The sequence below is a fragment of the Silurus aristotelis genome, assembly GCF_946808225.1.
Source record: "Silurus aristotelis genome assembly, chromosome: 1".
NCBI classification, from domain to species: Eukaryota; Metazoa; Chordata; class Actinopteri; order Siluriformes; family Siluridae; genus Silurus; species Silurus aristotelis.
Window position 1 is genome coordinate 8,947,065 of NC_139574.1, and position 27,174 is coordinate 8,974,238.

At 39.9% G+C, this 27,174-nt stretch overlaps 1 protein-coding gene across 4 annotated transcripts in view; it reads right to left on the bottom strand.

Annotated features, from left to right (window-relative positions):
* The window catches only part of wwp1 (WW domain containing E3 ubiquitin protein ligase 1), a 44,224-nt gene extending 18,216 nt beyond the window's left edge, over nucleotides 1-26,008 (bottom strand). Inside the window, exons 1-5 of one of the 4 annotated variants that reach the window (XM_083545272.1) lie at nucleotides 25,819-26,008; nucleotides 10,491-10,548; nucleotides 8,258-8,348; nucleotides 5,525-5,663; nucleotides 268-392 (exon numbers count right to left, since the gene is read on the bottom strand). In XM_083545272.1, the coding sequence (XP_083401398.1) occupies nucleotides 268-392; nucleotides 5,525-5,663; nucleotides 8,258-8,348; nucleotides 10,491-10,548; nucleotides 25,819-25,964 (559 nt within the window). In that variant the 5' untranslated portion in view covers nucleotides 25,965-26,008. Of the gene's footprint in view, nucleotides 1-267; nucleotides 393-5,524; nucleotides 5,664-8,257; nucleotides 8,349-10,490; nucleotides 10,549-25,437; nucleotides 25,583-25,818 lie in introns of those variants that run through there. The other 3 variants (XM_083545273.1, XM_083545274.1, XM_083545275.1) reach the window with 3 other exon arrangements.
* Nucleotides 26,009-27,174: the final 1,166 nt, after the last annotated feature.

The following is a 27,174-nucleotide window of genomic DNA, read 5'->3' on the forward strand; positions in this document are numbered from 1 at the left end:
AAAGTAAAATGTAAGCCTTTATTTTTTAAGAATTTAAAATGTAATAAATCCAATTTATTAGATTTGCGCTAACAACAGGAAGCTGATTGGCTGTTGAGCGTTGGCCTCATTTGTAGTCGCAATACAGCGAATTATCTTTCGACTAACAATAAAAAGAGCTACAACACAAAGGAAACCACAACAAATGTGTGTGTGTGTGTGTGTGTGTGTGTGTGTGTGTGTGTGTGTGTGTGTGTGTGTGTGTGTGTGTGTGTGTGTTCGTCCTACGTTTCCTGTCGTGCTTCTCCAGGGCTTGGCGCAGGTCCAGAGTGGCTTTCCCTAGCAGAGCATCTGCCTTTAAAGCGTGATGGGTCCATACTTTAAACTCCAACTGCGACTGTGGCGTTACATTCCTGCATCCACACACAAGAAAGAAACGTAATGCAGAAGAGCAATGAAAGCTATCGGCGTGAAGGAAATGCAATGCGGAAGAAGAAAAGCGGGCTCTGTTCTCAGGCAGTGACCACAGGATCAGGCGCTACTCGGAAGTTCCTGTTCGGAATGGGTTAGTTGTATATTGGGAAGTGAAGTAATGTTACTGGAGTATCCCTGAGATTTTAGTGCCGTCTGAACGTCTGCATTTTTTTGCATGTGGCTGCATCTATAAGAGGCGTATTTTATTTCTTTTATTATAGAAATTGTTTATTGGTACAATTTTGGTACCAATACATGATATTTATGTATTGCTTGTTTATTAGGTTTGAATGTGATGTTAGCATCAGGGCTATGTACATGCCAGACACAAGGTCATTATCAAATCCATAACATTTAAAGAATACATTTCAGCTTTACATAATGGGGAAAAAAAAAATAAATTAAAAAAAAAAATCAGGCGATACATTATGAAAGATCACTTGTATCGTGGAATAAAAGCATTTACTAGCAGTACCGTAAAAATTACAATATAAAAAAAAAATCTAATTACGGAAGTCCTAAAAGACCACCATTCGTTTTTTTATCCGGACAAAGAGTCGTTTTTCCGCGATCTAGACAAACCGATTCCTCGTGATCAGTATTCAATTTTATGGTGTACTGGACATTAAAGCGTGTTCTAGATGCAGCGTTATTGCAAATAACCATTTGAGGCAGGGGGTCGCGTCCATCTAATCCATGTGAACGCACCGCATATAATTATCTAGAATGTTTAATTCTTAAATTCTGTAAAGCTGCTTTAAGACAAATGTCCATTTTGAAAAGTTGTATAGAAATAAATTTGAACTGAACATTCCTAGTAATTTTTTGGTATATTCTGCATAAGAGCATGTTCTAGAGGCAGCAGCCATCGCAGCATCATGTACCGTAATTTCTGGACTATAAAGCACACCCATATATAAGCCGCACCCATTGAATTTTACAAAGATTTTTATTTTGAACATAAATAAGCCGCACCTGTCTATAATGCCTACACTGAAACTAAACTTTACACAGGCTTTAACGAAAGACAGTGTCTGTTAAACGGTGCAACGGGTGAAATATGTTGTGTCTCCTTTAAGAGCAGAGCGGCATTTTGGGAAAAGCCTGCCAAATGCTGTTGCCAAGAAAAATAAAAAAAGCATGAGTTTTGGAAACCTGTCTGTGCTTATATGATTTCTGTTGCAACTGGAGTTTTAGTGAGCTCTCCCTTCACCCTGACTCAACGCGTTACAACGGCTTGTATCTAAACAGTAGCCGACCAAGAAAGTCATTGTTCACTGTCTTCCTCCTTCCTTTCACAACTAATTCTCTCGGAAGTTTTTCTTTTGGTATCGTCGTGCGTTTAAAAATCACCATTGGTGAATCTTTTCTCCCGATGCCATGCAGCTCAGAACACAGGTGAAGTGCGTTTTTTCATGCCCGTTTTTTTTCAGCGTGACCAATGATTCGCTTTTCCTGTAGACAGTGTAGTTTAAAATTTGCTTTCTAGTCCTATCTATTCAGAAAAGAGACAGAGTCTCGACATGAGAATAAAAATAGACAATTTTATTTGCCTTCTGCAGAAGCAAATAGGCGTTCATCAGTCAGACAATGCTGCACCGAGAAGCGCTCCGATAAACGCTTCTCACCATGCTTTTAAACTTTCCCTCGACCTACAATATTATTAATTCTCTTATTACGACATTGCATACTTATAATCAATTGTTTTCACTTCGCCCTAGTGAGGCACTGCACACAGATGTTTTCCCATTCTGTACAAAGACAATCTTTTATCTTTCTCTGTTTTGCTTAGCTAAGAGCACAGTGCCCAGGCAAGAGCATTGTGTTCAGACATGCTGCCTTGATCACGCTCTACATTGCAAGCTTTATGGATTATTGCAGTTCAGCTTTGAAAGAACTTCATACATACACTGGTTTTAACAAAATACATATACTTAAACAGAATTATAATATTAATGTAAAGATTTCATCTTACATTCCACCCCTGTGTCATTTTATGACAACCAAACCTTATAATATAAAACATTTATTTATCACATCAAGAATATAGGTCTTCTGTTTAAGATTTTTCCCATTTCTTTCATTCCATAAGTTCCGTTTTACGCATAATCATCCTCCTCGCTATCATCTTCTATGATAATCTATGAGTGTCGTCACTTGGTTTAGTTAGAGTAAGGGCTAATAAGCGGGTACTTACAGATGATGATATGCACGCTGGTACAGCCGTAGTAATGCAAGGCATTATAGATGGAAAAATGAAAACCAACAACAATAAAATAATAACAACTGGAGCCCCAGTTGTTATGGCCCAATAAGCCCACCCCGATAATCCTTGTAACCAGGCGTCCCAAGAGGAGGACATGTCATGTGGTGTTGCTATTGCGGATTTCATATGTTGTAATAAATCTGATACATCCGGCAAGCTGAAACAACAGGATGCTTCCAACATTTTGCATACCCCACCTTTCTCCACAGTAAACATATCTAAAACCAACCTAATTTGAATAACTGCTTCTCTGATTGTATGTAGTTCTGCTGATATCTCAAATAGCGCTTCCTCTGTTTCGTTGGCCAACCTTAACACTTGCCAGGCAAGTCCATTTATCTTTAATAGGGCTGCCGCGGTGCCCCCTCCGAAGACTAATGACCACCCTGTCATCGGCCCACGGCTAGTCCCATTCGAGTGAGCGGGTCAAACATCAATGAAACATCCGCTTCGTTGTTTAAGCCGCGGGGTTCGAAGCGTGGGAAAAAAGTAGCGGCTTATAGTCCGGAAAATACGGTATATTAACCATAACCGTTTGTGGCAGCTGGTGCAGGTAAAAATAATTATAAGGAGAAAATCAGAAACAAACAAATATTATAAATGCATGGCCTCTTAGGACTTCCGTAGTTTTACAGTCAAAGGAAACGGACATGAAAGTCATAAGGGAGGAACTTTACTCATAAGTAACTCATGTGTAAGTCTTATGCGGCCAAGTCGGCACCTAACGTGACCTGTACGTATATTAATAAACACATCCTTTAGGAAACGTCTGTTTCTATCTTGCCAGGCAAATGTTCCAGGAAGTTTTGTTTTTCAGTAGTCCTCTGCCAAAACCAAACCAAAAGCACGTATTGTCTGTATTTCAATAATGATATACAGACACCATCCAAAAAGCCTGGCGTTCTGAATGCTTTTACAAAACTATGAACCAGGCACGACTTGTACTAGACCTCGTTTTGCTATAAGCGCTTACGATAAACGCAAAGAAAAGGTGTGCGTTTGTATAGGATTATTTATAATACTTGGCCACAAAAGAATCTTTTGGGGTTTATTCAGGTTTAACTGATGAGGGGACATCATTCAAACAAGGCATATAGTGACATGACTTGACAGATACATGAGCAGAAATATGGTACTATAGCAACCACGGGGAGTGTCGGAATGAGCATGAGACAAGCCCATGAAGCTTCACCCGCGTTAGGGTGCAGCGCTCTCAATTTTTCCCCTCCACCTCAGGTGTCTGGCTTAAATCGATCTGGCTAAAAGATTTCAACCGCCGTTCTCCAGACACAAATCGGCATCTCTAATCGAATTGCACACCAGAGTCCGAAGATACATGAGTCACAGGTGAGAGGCAGAGGCGGGAACCTCGTGCCGGTTCTGAAAGCGTGCTCGGGAGCAGCGGCTCATCGACGCACTGCGTTAACTAGCATTACGTCTGGGCAAACACCTCTAAAAGCAGTCAGAAGGACAAACCATAAGTCTCTCTCTGGCTGGCTGACTCTCCCTCCCTCCCTGCTCTCTGCAGATGAGCGTGGCAGTTGGTATTCAGCACACAGGGGCTTTGACTGAATGTCGGCACCCTCCATCATCTCGTTTGCATTCTCCACCATTAGCTCAAATCAGCAGTCGCGCAGAGCCTGGAGTTAAAGCATCCATCATCGCATGCTCTATCTCCCTCTCCCGCGTGCGCTCTCTCTCTCTCTCTCTCTCTCTCTCTGTCTCATAAAATCAACCGGAGACAAACCCACTCGGAAAGCTCCGAGAAGATTGCTATTCCACTTCAAATACTTGCCATTTTACTCTTCCTAATACAAACCCAGCACTGAAATATTTACACACCTCCAATCGATCAAACGTGTCTCGAGACACAAAATGTTTTCTGACAACATTACAGACCCCCTCAAACTTTTGCCAAGTGACGGACTAAATATTCTACACAGAACCGAGATCTCGACACGACATAGATGACTTGCAAAATCCCCGACAGCACCCCCCTCCCTCCCTGGCTGAGAAGCGCAGCCTCGCCATGCCTGCAGCAGTGTGCAGGATTTCCTTTGCAGCGGGCGAAGGAGTGCGTGCACGAGGTTCTGACCAGCATGCCGAGCGAAGCAGTTCGGGCAAGCGAGATGGACGCTGCTGCAAGGCTGCTGAAATAATCGACCCTGACAGCTCAGGAGGTGCTGCTTAAAGAAGGAATAAAACACTGAAACACGACGTCACAGGTCGACCAATTCTTTGGTTTTGTAGTCGATCGCTGAAAACACCGGCAAAAAGTTCACTACTATTTTACATGGTGTTTTTTATCCAATAAACTATCATTGACTAACGAGTTATCTGCAAGTACGATCCGACCCAGCTATCTGTTTTGGTAAAACCCTCTATCGGTCGACCTGTACTGTTTATTACGGTTGGTTTTATAATTCTATGGCTTTCCCATGGTGGAAAATTTACTGAATGTTACAAAACACTGACACTGGAGACTTCTTTCATGAAAAATATAGAATTCTTCTTAAACAGGACTATAAACTGTTTAATTAACGATAAATTGTAGGCTGTTGTTGTCGCCGTGTTCTGTGGTGTTTTATTCCTTATTCATCAAATTTTTGTGTGTTCACACAACCAGCAGTGTTCAAACCAGCCTAATTCCGATTGGAGTGTTTAGAAAAATAATGTGACAGTACCACATTTAGTCACATAACATTTTTGCTAATAGTACATTACTAGTGTGTGAACAGTGGAAAGATATGGTCTTGAGCTGATTTTCTGTGAAACTAGATAATTTGGTGGAGGAATAGTTCTTACAGAGTGAGTCGGTCATCCCACTTGGGGCTGGAGGGGTTGTGAGACTTTGTTGTCTTCCTGCTCTCTCCCTCCGCTGTCACCTCCACGTAAACGGTCGCACCGAACCAGTTCTTCTTCCGCTTAAGTTTGGCACATATAACTGAAACAAAAACGTAGGATTGATTAAGACATGCTACTGAATAAATTACCAATTCTGAACCTATCGTTTCTGCCAAAAGTTTGTGGACACCTAGTTATCACACTGATATGTGCTTAATTTTGAGATTTAGTCGCCAGATGTTAGAATATCCTCATTTTTCTGAGAAGGCTTTTCACCAGATTTGAATGTAACTATAAGGATTTGTGATCATGCGCAGTTGTGAGATCGAACACTGAAGTTAAATGGGAGTACAGTCGGTGTTCCGGGTCATCCCAAAAGCTCTTGTAGTCCACTCCGAATCTTCATGGTGCTTGCTTTCAAGCACAAGTTTGGACCTCTACCTTCCAGTAAAGTGAAATTCAAATGTTCTGCCATGCAAAGACATTTTACACAATTGTATGTTTTTAATAATTTGGACAAAAACCACATACAGGTGTGATGGTCAGTTAATTGGGAACACCATTCATATCCTTCTGGAGCTCCTGTGTAAGATGTGTGTGCATGTACACTGATCAGGCATAACATTATGACCACCTGCCTAATATTGCGTTGTTCTCCCTTTTGCTGCCAAAACGGTCCTCACCACCCTTCGAGCACTAACAGCATTAACTCCTACAGCAATTTGAGATACAGAAGATCGTCTATTGGATTGGATTACACCGGTCAGCCTTCGCTCCCCATGTGCATCAATGTGCCTTGGCCAGGTTCACCAGTTCCTTTCTTCTCAAGAGAGCTGCCGAGCTGTGTGTCTCCCCTTTATCCCACCTGAGCCAGCAAGCCCTCTACAAATCTTCTCCAACACTTTTTTTTATTTATTTGTATTAAAATAAACAATCTGAAAAACTAAATACAATACACAAATTAAAAAAAATACAGCCCTAGGCCTTCAATTAGGACAAAAGTAATGGCTCCCTATAAAAAAATAAAATAAAAAAAAAACAAGGAGGAGTTAGTGCGTCTCCATGTTAGGCGGCATGCTGCAGTGGCTGAACTATTTTATTGGAGGATTTACCACATACTGCGTTTAGGAGTCCTTCCAGCGTTTAGTCATCACTTTCAGCTCGACGAGCTTGGCTTTTTGTGGGCGTTAAGTGTTTTAACTTTTCAACATGCGCACGAGAGTGTGTAGCTTGCTTTTTTACTTTATTTTATGTTTGGTTTGCTGAAGAAAACATTAACACACAATGAGGACCAGGATGAAGTGATGATAGAATGATAAAAAGGATTGCTAAAAGGCAGCTACAAAATGTTAAATGATTCAGATTGTGTAAATCAGGGGGTCCCCCAAACACAGGGCTACAAAACCGGTACAAGGATTGTGGATGGATTGTTTGGTAACGAGCTGCACAGAAACAATAAAAAAATCTTTCATATCTTTATTACATTTCCACATTATTGACTTTTTAAAAATGACCACTTCCTCCTATGCCAAATTCTTGCACTTGTTTAATTTTTTTTCTACGCATTAATAAATTAAGCTCTCACTGATTCTGTATTGTGCAGTTACAGTTTTACATTGAAATTAAATGACGCGTATAATATAAGGGTTTGACCGTACACTTATTTGTACTGTTTCAGTACAGGGCTTTTGGGTTGGTGCACGTGTACTGAATGCAGTCCCTGTTACATGCGGAACATTGTTAAAGTCAGAGTTCCCTCAGGAACGTATTAAATTACAGACTGAGAAGTTTGTTTGGTCTCAGTTTTAAGCGTGGTGTCACTTTATTATTATTATTAAACTTAAAAATAATCAATGCCAGGGGTATAAAAAAAAAAAAGAAACTAAAGTTCGCACAGTGTCAATGTTACAATTTCTAGCAGGCTGTAAAACTCGGATTTAGTTTTTTTTTTTGTATGTGCGAAATCGCAGCCACATCCAGCTTCAAGAATGTCTATAAAAAGGAGAAATTCCACATATCGAGGGAATAAATGAACAAAGGACAAAAAGTTAAAGTATGCTGAAATAAGTAAAAAAAAAAAAGATTAGAAGTTGAATATTAAATGTAAAACACACACACACACACACACACACACACACACACACACACACACACACACACCTGTATTACTCAACTGGGGTCTAACAAAAACAATTATTTTATTATTTTTATTTATTTTATTTAACTGAATCAATTTTGTTTGTGCACATGTAATCATTTCAATAATTTCATCAATACAATTAAACAAGTCTAATGCATTCATTTGAATTATTCTATTTTTTATTCATTTTATTTTTATAAAATATTTTAGATATTCTCGAGCCAAGCCGACATTTTATTTTAAATTGTTTTTAAAAATGTTAACTGTTGCTCATGTTCAGGAAGGTTAAAAATAATAAACTGCATTAAAAAAAATACGACGAGCAATTATGTTTTGCATTTTTTTTCCCACAAAACCGCACCGAAATGTAACCAATTTCATGAATTGTGCGTACCATAACAACCCGAACATAATATACAAATTATTATTGAAACTGGTCTGTGAGGCGAGAATAAAAAAATATTTGTGGAAATGTTTGTGATAACTAAAGAAGAAATGCTTTCGTAAGCCTCCTTTTGTTGTTTCTGTCACATGTACAAACCCTCTGTCCTTACCGATGGCATGGAGCTGATCTGTCCTTCCGTGGTTATTGCGACAGTCTGATCTGGATAGAGCCGTGGCCATGTCATACACAGACGTGGAAGCCTAAAATTTCAAACATCAATTATGCATGCAAAGGAAAACACAGAAAGAAAGGCGAACATACACATCTTCTGAAGTTCTGCACTACAATCAGAGACAAAAAATAAATCATGACATCAGAGACAGACCGAGTTGTTTATCTCAGTCTCCTTCTCGCTCGCGAACGTATGATAGTTGTACATTATCGTAGGGGTTCAGCAGATTATTGTTTCCTGGAGGAAAGTTACACAATTATTGGCTGTACATGGGGATTCTTTCAAAATGTAAGTCATTGGGAGATTTTTTTTTAAATATGACGATCATTTTTTTATTTAAAACTTATTCACAGCACTGTTTAAGAAACCGAATGGTTATGACTGAAGATGACTGAGAGATCAGCTGTTAGTCATAAGGTCAAAAGAGATCCTATTACTCATCTGTATCCTGTATTCACACTAGCACTCCTATTGCTTCAGATTTCTCTGAAGGGTTCAATAATCGATGGTGTACAGTTCACTGAACAACTCTTTTTTTTCATGAAAGGAATAAAACACAAAGGTGTGTGGTTATAGCGAGAAAAATAGCGGAGTAAATAATGTACCCGATGTATCATTACCACTCCAGAGCAAATTCTCTACCAATAAGAGCACACCAGTGTTTTATTCCTCTTACTCCACAGCTATGAGCTTATGGCTAGATTCATTATTATTTAGAGATTTTCAAGACTGGAAACTTTCCATAGGAATTAACGGGAATAAATTGGGAAGAGAATTACAAAATTGCAGGCTGGCCTATAAATGGGAACTTTAATGTATGTGGGAAACAAAATCCTGCAGGCGAATTTTTGGTCAATTTCAGTGGGCAATTTGGTCAATTTTCTGGGGCCACGCCCCCTACATGCAATGTGCATTCCTCCAAACACATAACACACATCATTTCTATAATCCTGGACACAAAATAATGTCCAAAAATGTCCATCTGTATGAGCATTCATGCAAATTATATAACATTATATACATTACATTGCAAATATGCAACACAATTGTACTAAATAATAATAATAAATAAATAATAAATCTGTATTAGTTTGCGTGCATGTCAGTTTAGGGCCAAAGTGTTTATATTGATGTTTGTATGAGATACAGTTTATATCAATTTCCCCAAATGTTTTTATCAATTCCCGTAAAACACCGGAAAATTTCCAGGAACTTTCTATGGAAACTTCATCTGTAAAGATGAAGTTTCCATAGAAAGTTCCTGGAAATTTTCCGCCCCTTTGCAACCGTATACATTACCACTCCAGAGGAGATTATTTCCCCAGTGTTTTATTCCTCTTACTCCTCAACTATGGAGCCAAATGGCTACATTCCTTATCATTAGTAAAATCATCAAATGCTTTTTAATCAATTTATAGTTGCGTTTATTCATTTCAATTTTATATAAATAATATTCCTAATGTTAAAAATTTTACTACGGTGTTCCAGGTTGCTATGGCAACCTAGCTGGTTGTTGGGGTGTTGCTATTCGGCTATTACACTAATCGTTTTTTGTTTTTTTTTGCCCTGCTGTTGCCCGGTGTTACTGGTTGATTGCTAATGTTATGCCAAGAGGCTGCTAGTGTTGCTATGCCAACCCAGGTGGTTGTTTGGGCTTTGTGGTGCAGTTTCTACACCAACTCGCATGATTGCGGTGCTATGCGAGGGTGTTGTTGGATGGTGACTATGGTATTTCAGATGTTGTTAAGCCAACCCAGCAGATTATTAGGTCTTTATTATATTAACCTGGATGGTTGCTATGATATTCAACGTGGTTGCTAGGTTGCTACATGAAGTTCCAAGAAACTTCTGATTAAAAATAAAAGCACCCCAAAGGCTTATTGAAAAATGGCCCGATTCAGAGCGTTGCTATGTGCAAGTCTAATCTTCCCTAAAAGCACCTCATTCCAACACGGAGCCTTTGCCGGATTTCTACACCAAAAATGATCATATTAAGATCGTTAAGATCTCTAACCAGCCAACATAATTAAACATGGTATAAATAAAACTGCTTGAATTTGTGCGCATCCGTCGCGACGTTGCTCGGTGGTGCGATCACGACGAGGGTTGCGTCACGACACGTGCAAGGTTTTCAAACACATTCAGGACAAGGTTCTCTTGGGTTACTTACAGTAGGTGTGTTTAAAGCCCTCCGGGTCCTCAGCCCACACCATGGCCCATGGCTACCACTACAACCAAAGAGGAAAGCAGGTTGTTAAGAACAATCGCAAGAAAAGTAAACACCAGACTGCAACAGAGCATGACTATAATGCAAAACATCAACACCACCACCACCACCACCACCACCACCACCACAGGGGTAACAACATGCAGCTTCATTAGCACTCAGTGTGATAAGGAGTGAATGTGTAGGAGGAAGAGGAGCAGGAGGGGGAAAAAGAAGGAGGGAAGTAAAGAGACAGAGATGGAGAAGGAGAAAGACGCTCGAATATGAGCAGAAATCAAGCAGCTTAAGAAAAACCCAATTAGGCCAAAGCGAGTGAACACCGATAGCAGAGGAGATGAAGAGAGGGTTCAGAGGATTAGCAATGCTGGCACCGTTACTACTCACTAAGAGATGGAGGGAGAGAGGGAGGGAGGGAGGGATGGATGGGTAACCATAATAGCGCATAAGCACATAGAAAAAGTTCAAATACAGACACTCCCCACCTTACGAACGAGTTACGTTTCGAAGCATGAATTTGCATAAATTGTTACCGTGCTCGTTCGCTCGAGTCCAGTGCACATCGTGTAGACTCGTTATGGTCAACGATTAGCTTTTAGACCTTTTTGAATTTTTTTCGACAAATTTAACTTTAAGGGCAGGTTTCTTCGTATCAGCGAAAGTTCGTAAAGTGGGGAACGTCTGTAATAACAATAAAAAAATAAAATAAAAAAATGTACATAAATTATATATAATAAAAAATATATATATAAAATTATACAGAAAAATACAATTATATATTAAATGTTAATATAAAAATATAACGAAGAGCAGCACAATAAATAAAACACAACAGCTTCAATAGTAGTAAAAACAAGGTACAAATGCATGCAATTCGCTCTGCTTCATGTGTAAAAAGGATTAAATCTAGCTACAAGCTACAGACAGAACAGTCATTTTCTTTAAGTCAATACATTATACATCTTCAATGTATAATCCGACATGGTTTGTTGAGTTGTCGTAGTAGACAGAACGCTAGCTACAGTAATGTTGATCAAGAATCTTGATCAGGGTGGAAAGTGTTCGGGTAGAACTTCTGCTCCGCATAATCAGGGTTTCTAAATTATTTGTGCTGATTTACCCATAACTGCAACCATAATAGCAGTTACAGTGATATAGAGAAGGTAAAATGAATAATATTGCAAACGTTTCATAAATTCTTTGTCGTTTAACCTACATGATAAATAAAGATTTGGATAAATGGGCTGTGACGAGCTTAATCTGACGACTTGAACAAGAAAACGTAAAAAAAAAAAAAGATATATAACGAAGAACAGCACGATGAATGAAACCCCAACAGCTTCATTATTAGTAGAGATATGAAACACACGCACACAATTCACACTGCTTCGCGTATTGAAAAGGTTTAAGACAGTTGAAATGCTACAAAGTAACGGCAGATTAAAGTCATAGTCTTCGACTACAAATCCAGGTTCTTCGGTGTCTAATCCGACATGAAGGGCACATCCGTTCTTTCAAATATTATACGTTCTACCAAAATGATATTAACATCTTGCACAGTAACAATAAAGAAGTGATTTTTAATTGTTAAACTAGCTGAATACAGATGCATTGTACGTGTCTTGTTTCTTTCCACACTGATGCAGAAGTTGGTAAAAACTTGCTTGGCTTTTAAAAAAACGAATGCGCATGAAAAAAAAAAACAGTGTCTCTAAACACTCATTATGCATCATTAATAAACAAGCTTCAGTTAGTTCAGAATGCAGCAGCCAGAATTCTTACAAGGTCAAGAAAATATGACCACATAACCCCAATCTTATCGTCCCTACATTGGCTTCCGGTTAGGTTTCGAATAGACTACAAACTACTGCTACTCACTTATAAAGCACTAAATGGTTTGGCTCCCATGTATCTCTCCAGTCTTCTAACACGCTACAATCCATCACGCTCCTTGAGATCTTAAAACTCTGGGCTTCTAGTAGTTTCTAGAATAGCAAAGTCCACTAAAGGTGGTAGAGCATTTTCACATTTAGCTCCTAAACTCTGGAATAGTCTTCCTGACAGTGTTCGGGGTTCAGATACACTCTCCCAGTTTAAGTGTAGATTAAAAACATATCTTTTTAGCAAAGCCTACACATAACACACATCACATATCATAACTTTGTGCTCCAGAACATCTGATCACATGCACATTATCAACTTGTGCTGTTAATATGATGAACAGCAGCTACCCTAATTTCTCTCCACTGCTTCTCTTTCTCTCCCCATCCCGAGACACCCTGAGGTTTGGCCAGCTCCAGTCTCCTCCCACCTCGTGAAGATTATGGACCTTTGAAAAAGTAGATGCCGAACTCGCAAACATCCCGAACCATCTAGAGACGTACCAGTGCCATTTGGATCCCGCTACATGTGTGGAGTTTTGACATTGGACCTCCTGGAGTGTTTAAAGGCTCTGGCATGGAGAAGCTGATGCTGGATCTGTGATGATCACAAATGCTGAGCTTATAAAACTAGGAGCTACTAACCATATAGACTGTATAAGGCTGTAAAAAGAACATCACTTATAATCTTATACTCCAGTACTCATGTTAGTTCTCTCTCTCCAGTGTTCTGTATTGTTGAAAGATTTATGATCAAACTCTTAATGTCACTAAAATGAGGATGGGTTCCCCTTTTGAGTCTGGTTCCTCTCAAGGTTTCTCTCATAACATCTAAGGGAGTTTTTCCTTGCCACAGTCACCATGGCTGCTCATCAGGGATAAATGCACACCATTCACCTTCACTGTTGATTTCTGTAAAGCTGCTTTGAGACAATGTCTGTTGTGAAAAGCGCTATAGAAATAAACTTGACTTGACTAAACCTATAATCAAGTCCACGGGTGAGAATCTGAGGTGATTTACCTCAGATTTCCCCCAATCCTGTGTTCAAGATAAAGCATGTTACAATCTCCGCTTGTGAATGCCTTCTTTATTACACTGATTTCTTCACTGCCGCCATGAGCAACAATAACACAGTATGGGAAAACTACTCAATATTTAACATTTTGTTTCAAAGACTGCAGAACATGGACTCCACTTAAAGGCAAAAACGTAGAGGACCCCGGACTCCATGTCGTGATGGAGCGAACAGTCTGGCTCACGTTTTAATAACATGAATCGCTGAGTGCCTCCTCCATCGAACACAACAAACTGACTCTTCAGGCCAGAAAGTCTTTTACATTTCGCAGAGGCAGCGCTCTTCCCACATTAGATGACTAATCACTCTAAACGCACTTTCAGTACATTAGGTTCTGCTACTGACAGGACGCTGCGTTTCCAGTACACGGCTCTGATAACGGTAATCACAAAATAATCCGACCCGAGTGAAAATCGGAGATTTCAAGTCCCGATCCTGAGACCTAGTTAGTTTTTGACTACGAAATCGTGACCAAAACAAGTCAGTTTGTTCATATGGACATTCGAGTAAAACCGCATGTCTGCTCACAGCACTGAGACACACACTGAATCACAACCAACGTCCATATACACACATACACAGCAGGGGACAAACGACAAGACCAGGAGTGACCTGGAGTAACAAACCACACTTACGAACATATTTTCTTTAGGTATCTTCGGTTTTTTCACCAGACTGTGATGTGTAAGATGCAAATCCACAGATCTAAACCACAGCGTGTATGTGGAGTAAAGGTTCTCTCATGTTGTATCTGTAGCAGAAACCTCTCTCAAATAATAAATAATTAAAAATAAACAAAAAGATGATGTGCAGGAAAATGAAACGCTGAATTGCTTTTATTTCAAAAATGTATGCAACTTAGCGTTTCATTTTCCTGCAGCCTTCTTTTGAATTCTGCAATATATTTTGATGCCTTACTTCTAAACAAACTTCTTGAATCGAAGGCCAGCCAGTAAATGCGCCAGAGTGCGGCTCTTCATAAACAGCCTAAAGATCCGCAAGGTTACTGTAGAGGGTTAACCCCAAGCACCATGGAGCTGGATGTGGACTGTAATTAATATAAACAGCTTATTAAAGTGGCTTGGGGCTGCAAATGAACAGTTTTGCACCCGAGTCTCCATCAGTGAACAGTTCACAACCTCCACTATGATGAAACTACGATAAATGGACATTCGGTATCACCCAGACAAGAAACATATTCTTATTGGTTTATTCCTCATATTATCTTTTTCTTTCCAAAGTCGCTCACTCATTTGGGAAAACAAATTTGGATTAATTTATGATACTAAAATGTTATTCTCAATCCATTAAACGCTAAAGCTGCTTTGGGAAAATCTCCTTTGTTAAAAATGCTAAACAAATAAAAACTGAACTAATACTGAGATGAGATTTGAGCAGCAGCCAAACCATTACTAAATAAAAAGATGTGTGAAACTGGGCAGAGCTTCACCTGTTATTGGTCACTCCACATTAATATTTAAGCTTCTGACATTTTTGTTGGTAGGTTGAAAAATATCTGACTGCAGTTCTGGTGTAGTTTTTAAGTGAGAACTCGCCCCAGTGAACTGTTAAAATAAGTCTGTATTATTACACATTTCTAAACAACAGGCTGTAATTAATAAGCCATCAGCAGTCTTAGTGTTGCATCAGACGTCCACTTGTTCAACATGCTGATGATAAAAATAACGCTCCGCTCGCTCATGTGAAACTATAACTGATTACATGCACTCTCTGGCAAACCAGTGCAAACTGGTTCTCTACACATCAGCTCTAATCTGTTCTATAGACCAAATTCAGACAAACACTTTTAGAGAAAGTGCACAGGAACGACTGAAAAATGAAATTTAAAAGAAATAAAAGCTTTTGGTAAGATGTCCAAATGTGCACCTCAATCTTGCTGAAGTGAAAAGAGACGTACAACATGAGGACACAGCTTGTTTTCAGAAAGAAAGAAAAAAAAAAAAAAAAAAAGCATATTATATATTATAGATAGATAGATAGATAGATAGATAGATAGATAGATAGATAGATAGATAGATAGATAGATAGATAGATAGATAGATAGATAGATAGATAGCGAGATATAGATAGATAGATCCACTTGTTTGATTTGGCACATGTTTTTATGCTGGATGCCCTTCCTAACGCAACCCTCCCCATTTATCCGGGCTTGGGACCAGCACTAAGAGTAGCTGGGGTTGGTTCCCTGACCGGGGATCGAACCCGGGCCACAGCGTTTAGAGCACCGAATCCTAACCACTAGACAACCAGGGAACCTTGTTTTATTTATTTATTTTTTTTAATTATAAATATATATATATATATATATTTTTTTTTATATTTATATTTTAAGGGCTGCAGCTATAGATAATTTTTAGTAATCAAGTATTCTACTGATTACTCCAATGATTAATCGAGTCATAGAGAGAGAGAGAGAGAGAGAGAGAGAGAGAGAGATAGAGACACGCAATAATAATAAGGTAATAGAAATAATGTGTGTGTGTGTGTGTAATATATATACAGTGAGGAAAATCAGTAAGTATTTGAACACCCTGCTATTTAGCAAGTTCTCCCACTTAAAAATCATGGAGGGGTCTGAAATTGTCATCGTAGGTGCATGTCCACTGTGTCCACAAAATCCAGAAATCACAATGTATGATTTTTAAACTATTTATTAGTAAGATACAGCTGCAAACAAGTATTTGAACACCTGAGAAAGTCAATGTTAATATTTGGTACAGTAGCCTTTGTTTGCAATTACAGAGGTCAAACGTTTCCTGTAGTTTTTCACCAGGTTTGCACACACTGCAGGAGGGATTTTGGCCCACTCCTTCACACAGATCTTCTCTAGATCAGTCAGGTTTCTGGCCTGTCACTGAGAAACACGGAGTTTGAGCTCCCTCCAAAGATTCTCTATTGGGTTTAGGTCTGGAGACTGGCTAGGCCACGCCAGAACCTTGATATGCTTCTTACAGGGCCACTCCTTGATTATCCTGGCCTTGTGCTTCGGGTCATTGTCATGTTGGAAGACCCAGCCTGGACCCATCTTTAATGCTCTAACTGAGGGAAGGAGGTTGTTCCCCAAAATCTCGCAATACATGGCCCCGGTCATCCTCTCCTTAATACAGTGCAGTCGCCCTGTCCCATGTGCAGAAAAACACCCCCAAAGCATGATGCTACCACCCCCATGCTTCATAGTAGGGATGGTGTTCTTGGGATGGTACTCATCCTTCTTCTTCCTCCAAACACGTTTAGTGGAATTATGACCCAAAAGTTCTATTTTGGTCTCATCTGACCACATGACTTTCTCCCATGACTCCTCTGGATCATCCAAATGGTCACTGGCAAACTTAAGACGTGCCTGGACATGTGCTGGTTTAAGCAGGGGAACCTTCCGTGCCATGCATGATTTCAAACCATGACGTCTTAGTGTATTACCAACAGTAACCTTGGAAACGGTGGTCCCAGCTCTTTTCAGGTCATTGACCAGCTCCTCCCGTGTAGTTCTGGGCTGATTTCTCACCTTTCTTAGGATCATTGAGACCCCACGAGGTGAGATCTTGCATGGAGCCCCAGTCCGAGGGAGATTGACAGTCATGTTTAGCTTCTTCCATTTTCTAATGATTGCTCCAACAGTGGACCTTTTTTCACCAAGCTGCTTGGCAATTTCCCCGTAGCCCTTTCCAGCCTTGTGGAGGTGTACAATTTTGTCTCTACTGTCTTTGGACAGCTCTTTGGTCTTGGCCATGTTAGTAGTCGGATTCTTACTGATTGTACGGGGTGGACAGGTGTCTTTATGCAGCTAACGACCTCAAACAGGTGCATCTAATTTAGGATAATAAATGTAGTGAAGGTGGACATTTTAAAGGCAGACTAACAGGTCTTTGAGGGTCAGAATTCTAGCTGATATACAGGTGTTCAAATACTTATTATTTGTATGATACAGCTGCAAAATAGTTTAAAAATCATATATTGTGATTTCTGGATTTTTTTTTTTTAGATTATGTCTCTCACAGTGGACATGCACCTACGATGACAATTTCAGACCCCTCCATGATTTCTAAGTGGGAGAACTTGCAAAATAGCAGGGTGTTCAAATACTTATTTTCATCACTGTAAATCTAACAATCTTCACAGAAACTGGTACTTTTTCCCCTCTAATTTATTCACCTTCATTAAGTAAAGTAAACTAAATCAAACTGATATGGTATACACACAAAGATACAGCATTCCACACCATCTTGTTATCGAGATCTCAGATCTGACTGTGTTTACAACTTCTGAAGCAAGTGCGAACAGGAACTAACTTGTCCCATGATTCTATAATAACTGCAAATAAAACCTATTATTATAGCAGAGTAGTGGGTTAAGATAATCTTACTAAATATTTTAGCACTGATAACACAGGTTTCCAAAAGAAAGAAAGAAAGAAAGAAAGAAAGAAAGAAAGAAAGAAAGAAAGAAAGAAAGAAAGAAAGAAAGAAAGAAAGAAAGAAAGAAAGAAAGAAAGTAGGATAGAAAGAAAGAAAGTAGGATAGAAAGAAAGAAAGTAGGATAGAAAGAAAGAAAGTAGGATAGAAAGAAAGAAAGTAGGATAGAAAGAAAGAAAGTAGGATAGAAAGAAAAAAAGAAAGAAAGAAAGAAAGAAAGAAAAAAAGAAAGAAAGAAAGAAAGAAAGAAAAAAAGAAAGAAAGAAAGAAAGAAAAAAAGAAAGAAAGAAAGAAAGAAAAAAAGAAAGAAAGAAAAAAAGAAAGAAAGAAAGAAAGAAAAAAAGAAAGAAAGAAAAAAAGAAAGAAAGAAAAAAAGCACTGTTCCAGCACTCACTGCAAACCGCAAGCCTGAGATTCTTATTTTGTGTGTTATGATTGGAACTGCACTAAACGGTTTAGATAAGGTCAGAAGTTTACATAAACAGCTTCATAAAATGGCATGTTACCATACAATTTGTTTGGCAAGTAGGTCATGTAACGTTGTGTCTCTCTCTGCACGTACATCATTCACATGCACACAGCACACTTATTGCAGGGATACTGAGGCCACACCTACATGCCTTGTGCATTTCTCCATAACATAACACACACCATTTCTTAAATCCTACACACAAAATAATGTCAAGAAGATGTCTATCTTGGTTCCCATAGGAAATTTTCCACCCCAACTAAATACCAACTAAACTGTGAAACACAGAAGATTTGGGTGTGTTTTGCTGCAAAGGGTACTGGAGCCCTTAAAACATCATTATTATTTTTCTCCCGCTTATCCGTAATTCGGGTCGCGGGGGCAGCAGCCTAAGCAGATTCCCCAGACACTTCTCCGTGTCCAGGGATCGGGCTGTCAAGGCCCCCGCCTTCGACTGCTGCCCAATCCTCTCAGCACCGGTCCCTTACGGTCCTTCCTGCAGGTGGTGAGCCCACGGGAAGGCGGCCCCACGTCGCTCCGACGTCACGGTCCTCGATTTATTTTTCTCGTAAGAGTCCCCTGGAGCATAGAGAGTTAAGGGCCTTGCTCAAGGGCCCAAGAGTGGCAGCTTGGCGATACCGGGGCTTGAACCCCCGACCCTCGGATCGGTAACCCAGCGCCTTAACCACTGGAGCCACCACTCCCCCGCCCTTAAAACAAATTAAATTAAATCAATTGGATCATTAATAACATTGATTCTCCAAATTACCAAATACAAATAGAGTAGTAAAAGTTTAGAGAGGGGCTACCAGGCTCGGCGACGAGGGGGCAGGGGCTACCAGGCTCGGCGACGAGGGGGCAGGGGCTACCAGGCTCGGCGACGAGGGGGCAGGGGCTACCAGGCTCGGCGACGAGGGGGCAGGGGCTACCAGGCTCGGCGACGAGGGGGCAGGGGCTACCAGGTGCTGACATATACATGTTTCGCTGGTTGTGTATTGTGCTAAAACTAGCCATTACGTGCATCTGCCATTTGCAACTGAGTGAACAATAAGCTTAAAACATTTCAACAGTGTCTTTCATTTCAGACCTGCTACTTTTCCAAAATACAATTACTAGACTGTAGAATGCATAAAGTGTGATGTATACAGTACATCAATTCTGTGAATCTTCATTTACACTTCCGCACAGAGGATATTTACACCACTAATTTAGCATTAGGCAATTTAGCCTATATTTTACTAAATCAAGCATTCAATCTCACTGTAGGCTTCTTACCAGAATCCTATAAAAACAGTCCCATAAGAGTCTCATAATTGTCCATCCAGCATGAACATCCAGAACTTTTTTTTTTTTAACATGTTGAGGTTTGAAAAAAAAAAAAACTGTAGAGGAAGATCATGAACATATTTAGAGATTGAACCAATGACAGAATATTGAGTTGATAGGTCACAAGCTAATCGCTTATCCGCTACAGTCGTAAGCTGAGTCGGGATTTCCTGACTCATCAGATACTCGTCATGTGAATTCAGATCGCCCGATAAGCCACACTTATTTTTAAAAGAGCTGACTGAAGTGAAGACAAAATTTACCCACATACTGCATTAAATTCGCCACGAAACAGCTTTTTAAACTGTGAATTGATCAGGAATAAGAAACAAAGCCTTTTTTGATGAGAGCATGTTGTCCATGACATTACTCTCTCAATTACATAGACATTATAACTTGCATTGTTCGTGTCTGTTTTGCAACATTTCACACCCGTACTATACGAACAAGATCGGATTTTGTGCTAAATGCGATCGATTCACTGAAAGAGGAACGTCTACGTGACGCTTTGAATGCAAAAATAATCCGAACTACGCAATTCAAATAATTTGCAACTTTTTACAAATGCAGAAGTATCTTCCGACTAAATGAACTGCTCGTAATCATTTCCACTGAACACCATAGAATTGAAGAACAATATGAACTGGAAACTCCAAAACATCCCCAAAGGCTTAAGAATTCATTCATTAATTTTCTCCTGCTTATCCGTAATTCGGGTCGTGGGGGCAGCAGTCTAAGCAGGCCCCCGCCTTCGACTGCTGCCCAATCCCCACAGCACCGTCCCTTACGGTCCCTCCTGCAGGTGGTGAGCCCACGGGAAGGCGGCCCCACGTCACTCCGACGTCACGGACCTTGATATTTCCCTCGTAAGGGACCCCCGGAGCATAGAGGGTTAAGGGCCTTGCTCAAGGGCCCAAGAGTGGCAGCTTGGCGATACCGGGGCTTAAACCCCAGACCTCCCAAACGGGAACCCAGCGCCTTAACCGCTGGAGCCACCACTCCCCCTAGCCTTAAGAATTGCACTTGTAATTCAGCTACAAGTTCAAAATCAGACAAACAGCTTTCGTTTTCTCCTCACAGGCAGAGCAGCTCCTGTGGATCGGTCACACTCCAGTCAACGTTGCTCTGTATGGACTCTGCAGAGGGCAAGACAAAGCTTCCCAGACCATTAATTTAGTGCTCAGTGATTTGGAGGACAGTTGAGAGAACAAAACACAGAACTTAAGAACTGGCCAAGAACAACATAATGCTGCAGTAGCATTTGCACAGCTGAAAGAGTGTTCGAGTCACCTTGTTTAACGTGAAACACAAAAACAACTATTTTAAATGAAGCCAGTGTAAATGTACAACCAACAATGGATTAAATTAGATTTTAATTCCATTTATTATTAACGTTTCAGTATTAATACATTAGCCTTAATGTCACAACAAACTAATGCGCTGCATGACAATGACGAAATGTGCATTTGGAAGATACACGTTAAAAATATAGCACCTCTCTCGACCAATAATGCAGATCGACTTCTCATTTTCTGCCCAATCAAACGATCTTTAGAATCCGTGTTCGACCCAAACTTAAATTAAAAATCACCCTCTGAGGAGAGAAAGATCATATCGGGAAGCACGGGTTATAAATTTGACTTTAGATTTTGGCAAAAGAAGGGCTGTGTCCATGTTACCAATGGTCAAGTGCGTCTTAGTCTGGGCTGTGAGGTAAGCTAAAGCCCCATTAGGCACTCATACATACATTATGAACTTTCAAATGAAATCATTTGTATGGAACAACTGCTCCCAAATACAAAACAAAGTGACTGCAGCATCTCAGCAAACATTCTACTAGGGCTTACAGATATAATGGTGCAAAAGAAAAAGAAAAAAAAAAAAGGAGGAGGAAAATAATGGCACAATTGGTTAATGGTGGGAGGTGGAAAGTTACTGAGCAGGTGTGTTTAAACTGGCAGGAAGATCACAAGAACTCAAAACTGCTGTTTTACGAATATAGTGAGCAGAAAAGAACCAATCGGGAAGAGAGGCTACAACAGTAGAAGCCCGAAGAGGAGCTTTTCCATGAAACTGGATGGCTAATGAGAAAACCATCGCCTGGTCCGATGAAACATGATTTCTGCTGTGATATTCAGTTTGTAGGGTCAGAATTCTGCATCAAGAACATGAATCCATACTTCACTTGTGCAGTGTTAACAGTTCAGGCTGCTGATGATGGTGGTGGTTTGATGCTGTCTCCACATATATTGGGCGCTTTAATACCACTCACTTGACCATTCTTGACCAGACGAATCTACTGTTCAATACAATCAAATTTTCTCAGATTATAAACTACATATTAAAAACACCTCCAGCGTTATCATGCAGCAGCTCGGACTACCTTCTCGGTGACTGGATCCTAATCTGATAGAATATCTATGTGATATGGTGTGACGGGAGGAGATTTATGGCATGAATGTGCAGCACTTATATGATGCAATCATGTCCACAAGGAGGAGCATCTCAAAGAACTGTTACCAAAACCTTGGGGAATCAGTGGCATAATGAACTACAACTGTTCTGAATGGCATTCCTGAGAATATAGCTAGTAAAGCTATATACACCAAGGCATAACAATATGACCACCTGCCCAATTTTGTGATAAGACACCCGGAGAGAAACCCCATATGGCCGGGAAAGTCGAGTGTCCCAATACTTTTGGCATTTGTTGCAACTTTGATCTATGGCAAAGATTTACAATGTCTTATCGAGTATCGCACGGCACAGTCGGCTTGGTTTTGGTCATCAATTGTGAACTTTGCATCCGGATCGCTGTCGTTTTTATGGCGTCTGCGCTTGTGTGACGAACTTGGCTCGGGTCACGTCGGATTATACAAGCATTCATTCGTATGTGTGTGTGACACCTGATACCGGAATCCACGAGTCACATTTGATCTGCTTTTTTTTTTTTTACAACAGTACATATATGATAGCTTGCAAAAGGGCAGTTTGTTAATTATATATAAAACCTTTTTTTTTGCATTCTTTCAAGACGTTTTCCACGTTGACCATATTTACAGGCTTGCTGTGCTTTTCCCCGCATCAGTGCTTTTCCATCCTTGGACTGTTTCCGAAAACACAAACCTGTATTTAAAGTTGCAACTAATAAAGAGCATGAGTTTTTAATACACAATTCTACACTAATTCTCCTGAACACAAATAAAACCCAACTGCAGCTCTGCCCTTTGCCTCGATTTGTGGCCTTTACAGAAAAAATACAAAATAAGATCTGAAACCCAAAATATACAGCATGTTTGGCTCACTTCCTGCATTTAGGCTGATTCTGATACCAGGACTTGAACCTTTGACCTTCCCATTCAGTAGCCCAGAGCATTAACCACTCAGCTACCACTTCCCACTTTTTTTTTTTTATATCATTAACGTCCATAAAATGTAACCACAAACACTTTTGCTAGACACAAACGTGACTTTGTTGGCAACCTACTGTGGTATACGAGGAAAAAAACACATTAAACAACATGCCGCTATTGTGGTAACATGGAAGCTCTACTTCACACCACGTCATGCTGATCATCTTCCTGACATCCTTAGAAAGAGCAGAGGTTAATCGAGAAGCCTCTAGAAATGCCTCGTTCGAACGCACGAATACGAGGACAAACAGCTGGCGAGAGAAAAAAAGTTTTCTCGTGCAAGCAATTTGAGTTGTGTGCTTTTTTTTTTCCACGTGAGCACAAACAAATCGTCTATTAATCGGAAAACTTTTTTCTGCGCTTGACCTTCTGCATTTATGTCCAATGTTTCCAGAGATTAGTCATGCAAAAGGAAGGTAAGACAACAGGAATACGAGTCACTGGTGTTGCTTTTTAAGGAAGACACCTAAACAAAATGACGCGTGTTTACCGTGGGTATTTACGGTACAACACGTATAAACCGTACGATCAACTTACAGACTCTCATCGCCTCCAGGTTTGTGTAGGAACTGACATTCGGACGCGGCTGTGGCGCAGTTCTTTATTTTGGCCCGTGTTGCCGGTGAACACCGCGGGGATCGGGGACGCACATCTGCAACGCGCAACAGCTGTTTCCTTGGAAACATGAAAACAGTAAGCTGGAGACAAGGAAGTCAAAATAAACCGTGTAGGAGCTTGAATGTGACAGCTTGCTGGAAGTGATTTCCTCGCAGTATGGAAGCTTAAGCTGATGGAAAGACAGACAGTGGGGGGGGACACGACTACTGTGGACGGTGGTAAAGTCAGAGTCACTTCCTGTTCCAGGCTTCTGAGTTTGTTCTTCATCTTGCGGTTCTTCTTCAGTGCGGCTCTAATGGGTGGTCCGAGACCATCTCAGCGAAGTGGTCTCCGGTTCCAAGTGAGCAGTTACACGGCAAGTCTGAAAGCTATTTGACTCGAATTAGACTCTGGTGGAGTCTAATCAAACCTAAAATCAAACCTAAAATCAAAGCTGCCATATATTTCAGATTTTAGCATCTGAAATATATTTATTTCAAGAGTTTCTCAACATTTGTCGTGATAAAAAAAAAAAAAAACAGGCTTGTTAGATTGATCGTATTTCTCAAGCAATGACCAACGGAGTGTTTACGAGCACCTTTTTACCCTCATAAACCCGCTACAACATTTTTCCCATGGTTTTTCATCACGGTGAGAGCGAAACCCAAACCGAACGTATACGTTTCGCTCCGATTTTGCCCACAAAACAGACTAATAGGTGTGAAAGCAACCCTGGAGCGAGGAAACATACTAAAGAGTGTGTGTTTGTGTGTGTGTGTGTGTGTGTGATGCGGACTCTTGGGACTAAATAAAACACAACTTGCCTAAATCTTAGCAATCAGCAGATATAATCGTCTGTATACAAAGTCCACAGAAAGCAAATAAACAAATAATAATAAATGTGTCTTTGGTCTATGGGCTGGAAAAAACTCGCAATGTCCACATATGGACTGTTGTTACTTCTAATATTATGCACTGTCTGATATTTCTAGGTCTCCAATTAACTTCAATATTAAATTTAGTAACAATGAGCTATTTTATACACATATTTACTATATTTTAACACTAAACTTGTCTATTTAACACAATTCTAGCTAGTATCACATTACACCTTAAGAAATAAACACGGCTAGCATTCTCGACTCTAAAAAAACAAATACATTTTACATCATATCCTAAAACATTTGATGTCTTAATTCAGGGTCAAGTGGAAATATAAATGTATAAATAAACAGCAGAGCTCGTTTGCAAGGTAGTGGCTGTTTGCTAGCACAGCAAGATGCTACCTTAGCTCGCTGACCCTTGTTAACACATTTCTATTGCATTGTTTTCATGATTTTAAAAAGAGAGGATTACGATTTTAGGGGATAAAATTAACTAAATAAGACAGTGGTTTTGGTGTAAACGTTAGTTTCGGGGTTAAATGTCGAGTGCAACAAGAAAGGCGTTAGCATTAGCTAAGCTCTGTGGTGCAGGATAAAACATATAGCTAGTAACTAGTTAGTTAAGCTAGTTAGTTAATGGAGAAGTAGTTAGGGGATAGCTAATACGAAAATGTGTAATTTGGAGACTTTTTCTTCCCACATGTCACAAATGTCATTCGATTCATTAACGCCGGTTGCTAATATTGTTATTAAAACAGCAAAGCATTGCGCATGCGTACAACAACGCACCTTCCGTGTCTATTTATCGGTTAGTTGACCTTTTCGTTTGTTTTTCGTATTTATCCACTATATGAGACAGTAAAGCCCTCAAGGAATCCCACTGTAATATTAACCGCAGGCTACACGTACAGCAGTGCTCGGGCCTGCACACTGGTGATCGCCATTTTTTAACTCCAACACACACACACACACAGACAGAGAGAGACAGACAGACAGACAGACAGACAGACAAGGAGTCTTACATCACAGTTCAACATTCAGGTTTCGATCTGACTTTAGATCAGACTGATGTCTGAAAGCATTATGAAAGCATGCCATATCTATCATATTGCTAGTGTACACGGCGCATGCGCATTGACAAAAACAAACAAAACCGCTGCACAGAAAAAATAAATAACCGTCGCTATGCAGTAACTCACCGAGGCCGAGGTCGGCAGTGTCTTTCCTCTTGTTTACGTATTTTCGTCCTTTGTGCGCGCGTTTGAAAGTGGGTAAATATAGTGTAAATACTGGAGATGACCGTCCAGCTACGACTGCGCCATCTCTCAAGTGACTCTGACAGCATCACACACACAACACACACGCCGTTATCTAACCCCACCCACGTCACTTCTCGGCCCCGCCCCTCGCACCCAATTAGCCAGAAGCTTTCCGAATGTCCCGTGATGATTGGCTAAATAAAACGTCAGTCATATCACTATAGTAACTGTAAAACAAAGTTGTCACGTGGTTTAAACGCGGACGTGTGCTTTTATTCGTAATGTATATTTTATATTTATGTATATAAAAGTATATACGTATATATTATAGTGTATAATAGTGTAATTGATATGATATGAGACGATATAGATAATACGTGAAGTGTGTTGTGGAAGTGTGTTTTGTATATGAATTACAACTGATTAAATACAATTAAATACATGTTACATTTTTATTCAATCGTTTACATTTGTTAGAACCTATTTGGGTAATACGCTAAAACGCTAAAGAAGCCATACCGCTAGACTTAAAAAAAAAAAAAAAAAACGGAAGTGGCAGCAGTTTCACGCATGCGCCAAACAAAATATTTTTATAACGCACTACAAATCGTATATCCGGTACACAGTGAGTACACTCACACTGTCACTGTGCTAAACTTAGTCTCTCTTTCTTATACCTGTGGCATTGATGTGTATATTTTTAGGTTAAATAAAACAATAAATAATAATAATAATAATAATTAAAAGTGACACTTAAAGTGCAAGGCAGAGACTAAACAAACTTGCAGTCCGCCACTTAATACATTCATAAGGGAATTCAGATTCCAACTATGTTCCAGATGTACAGTACAGACCAAAAGTTTGGACACACCTTCTCATTCAAAGAGTTGTCTTTATTTTCATGACTATGAAAATTGTAGAGTCACACTGAAGGCATCAAGGGCTATTTGACCAAGAAGGAGAGTGATGGGCTGCTGCGCCAGATGACCTGGCCTCCACAGTCACCGGACCTGAACCCAATCGAGATGGTTTAGGGGTGAGCTGGACTGCAGAGTGAAGGCAAAAGGGCCAACAAGTGCCAAGCATCTCTCGGGGAACTCCTTCAAGACTGTTGGAAGACCATTTCAGGTGACTACCTCTTGAAGCTCATCAAGAGAATGCCAAGAGTGTGCAAAGCAGTAATCAAAGCAAAAGGTGGCTACTTTGAAGAACCTACAATATGACATTTTTCAGTTGTTTCACACTTTTTTGTTATGTATATAATTCCATATATAATTCCACATGTGTTAATTCATA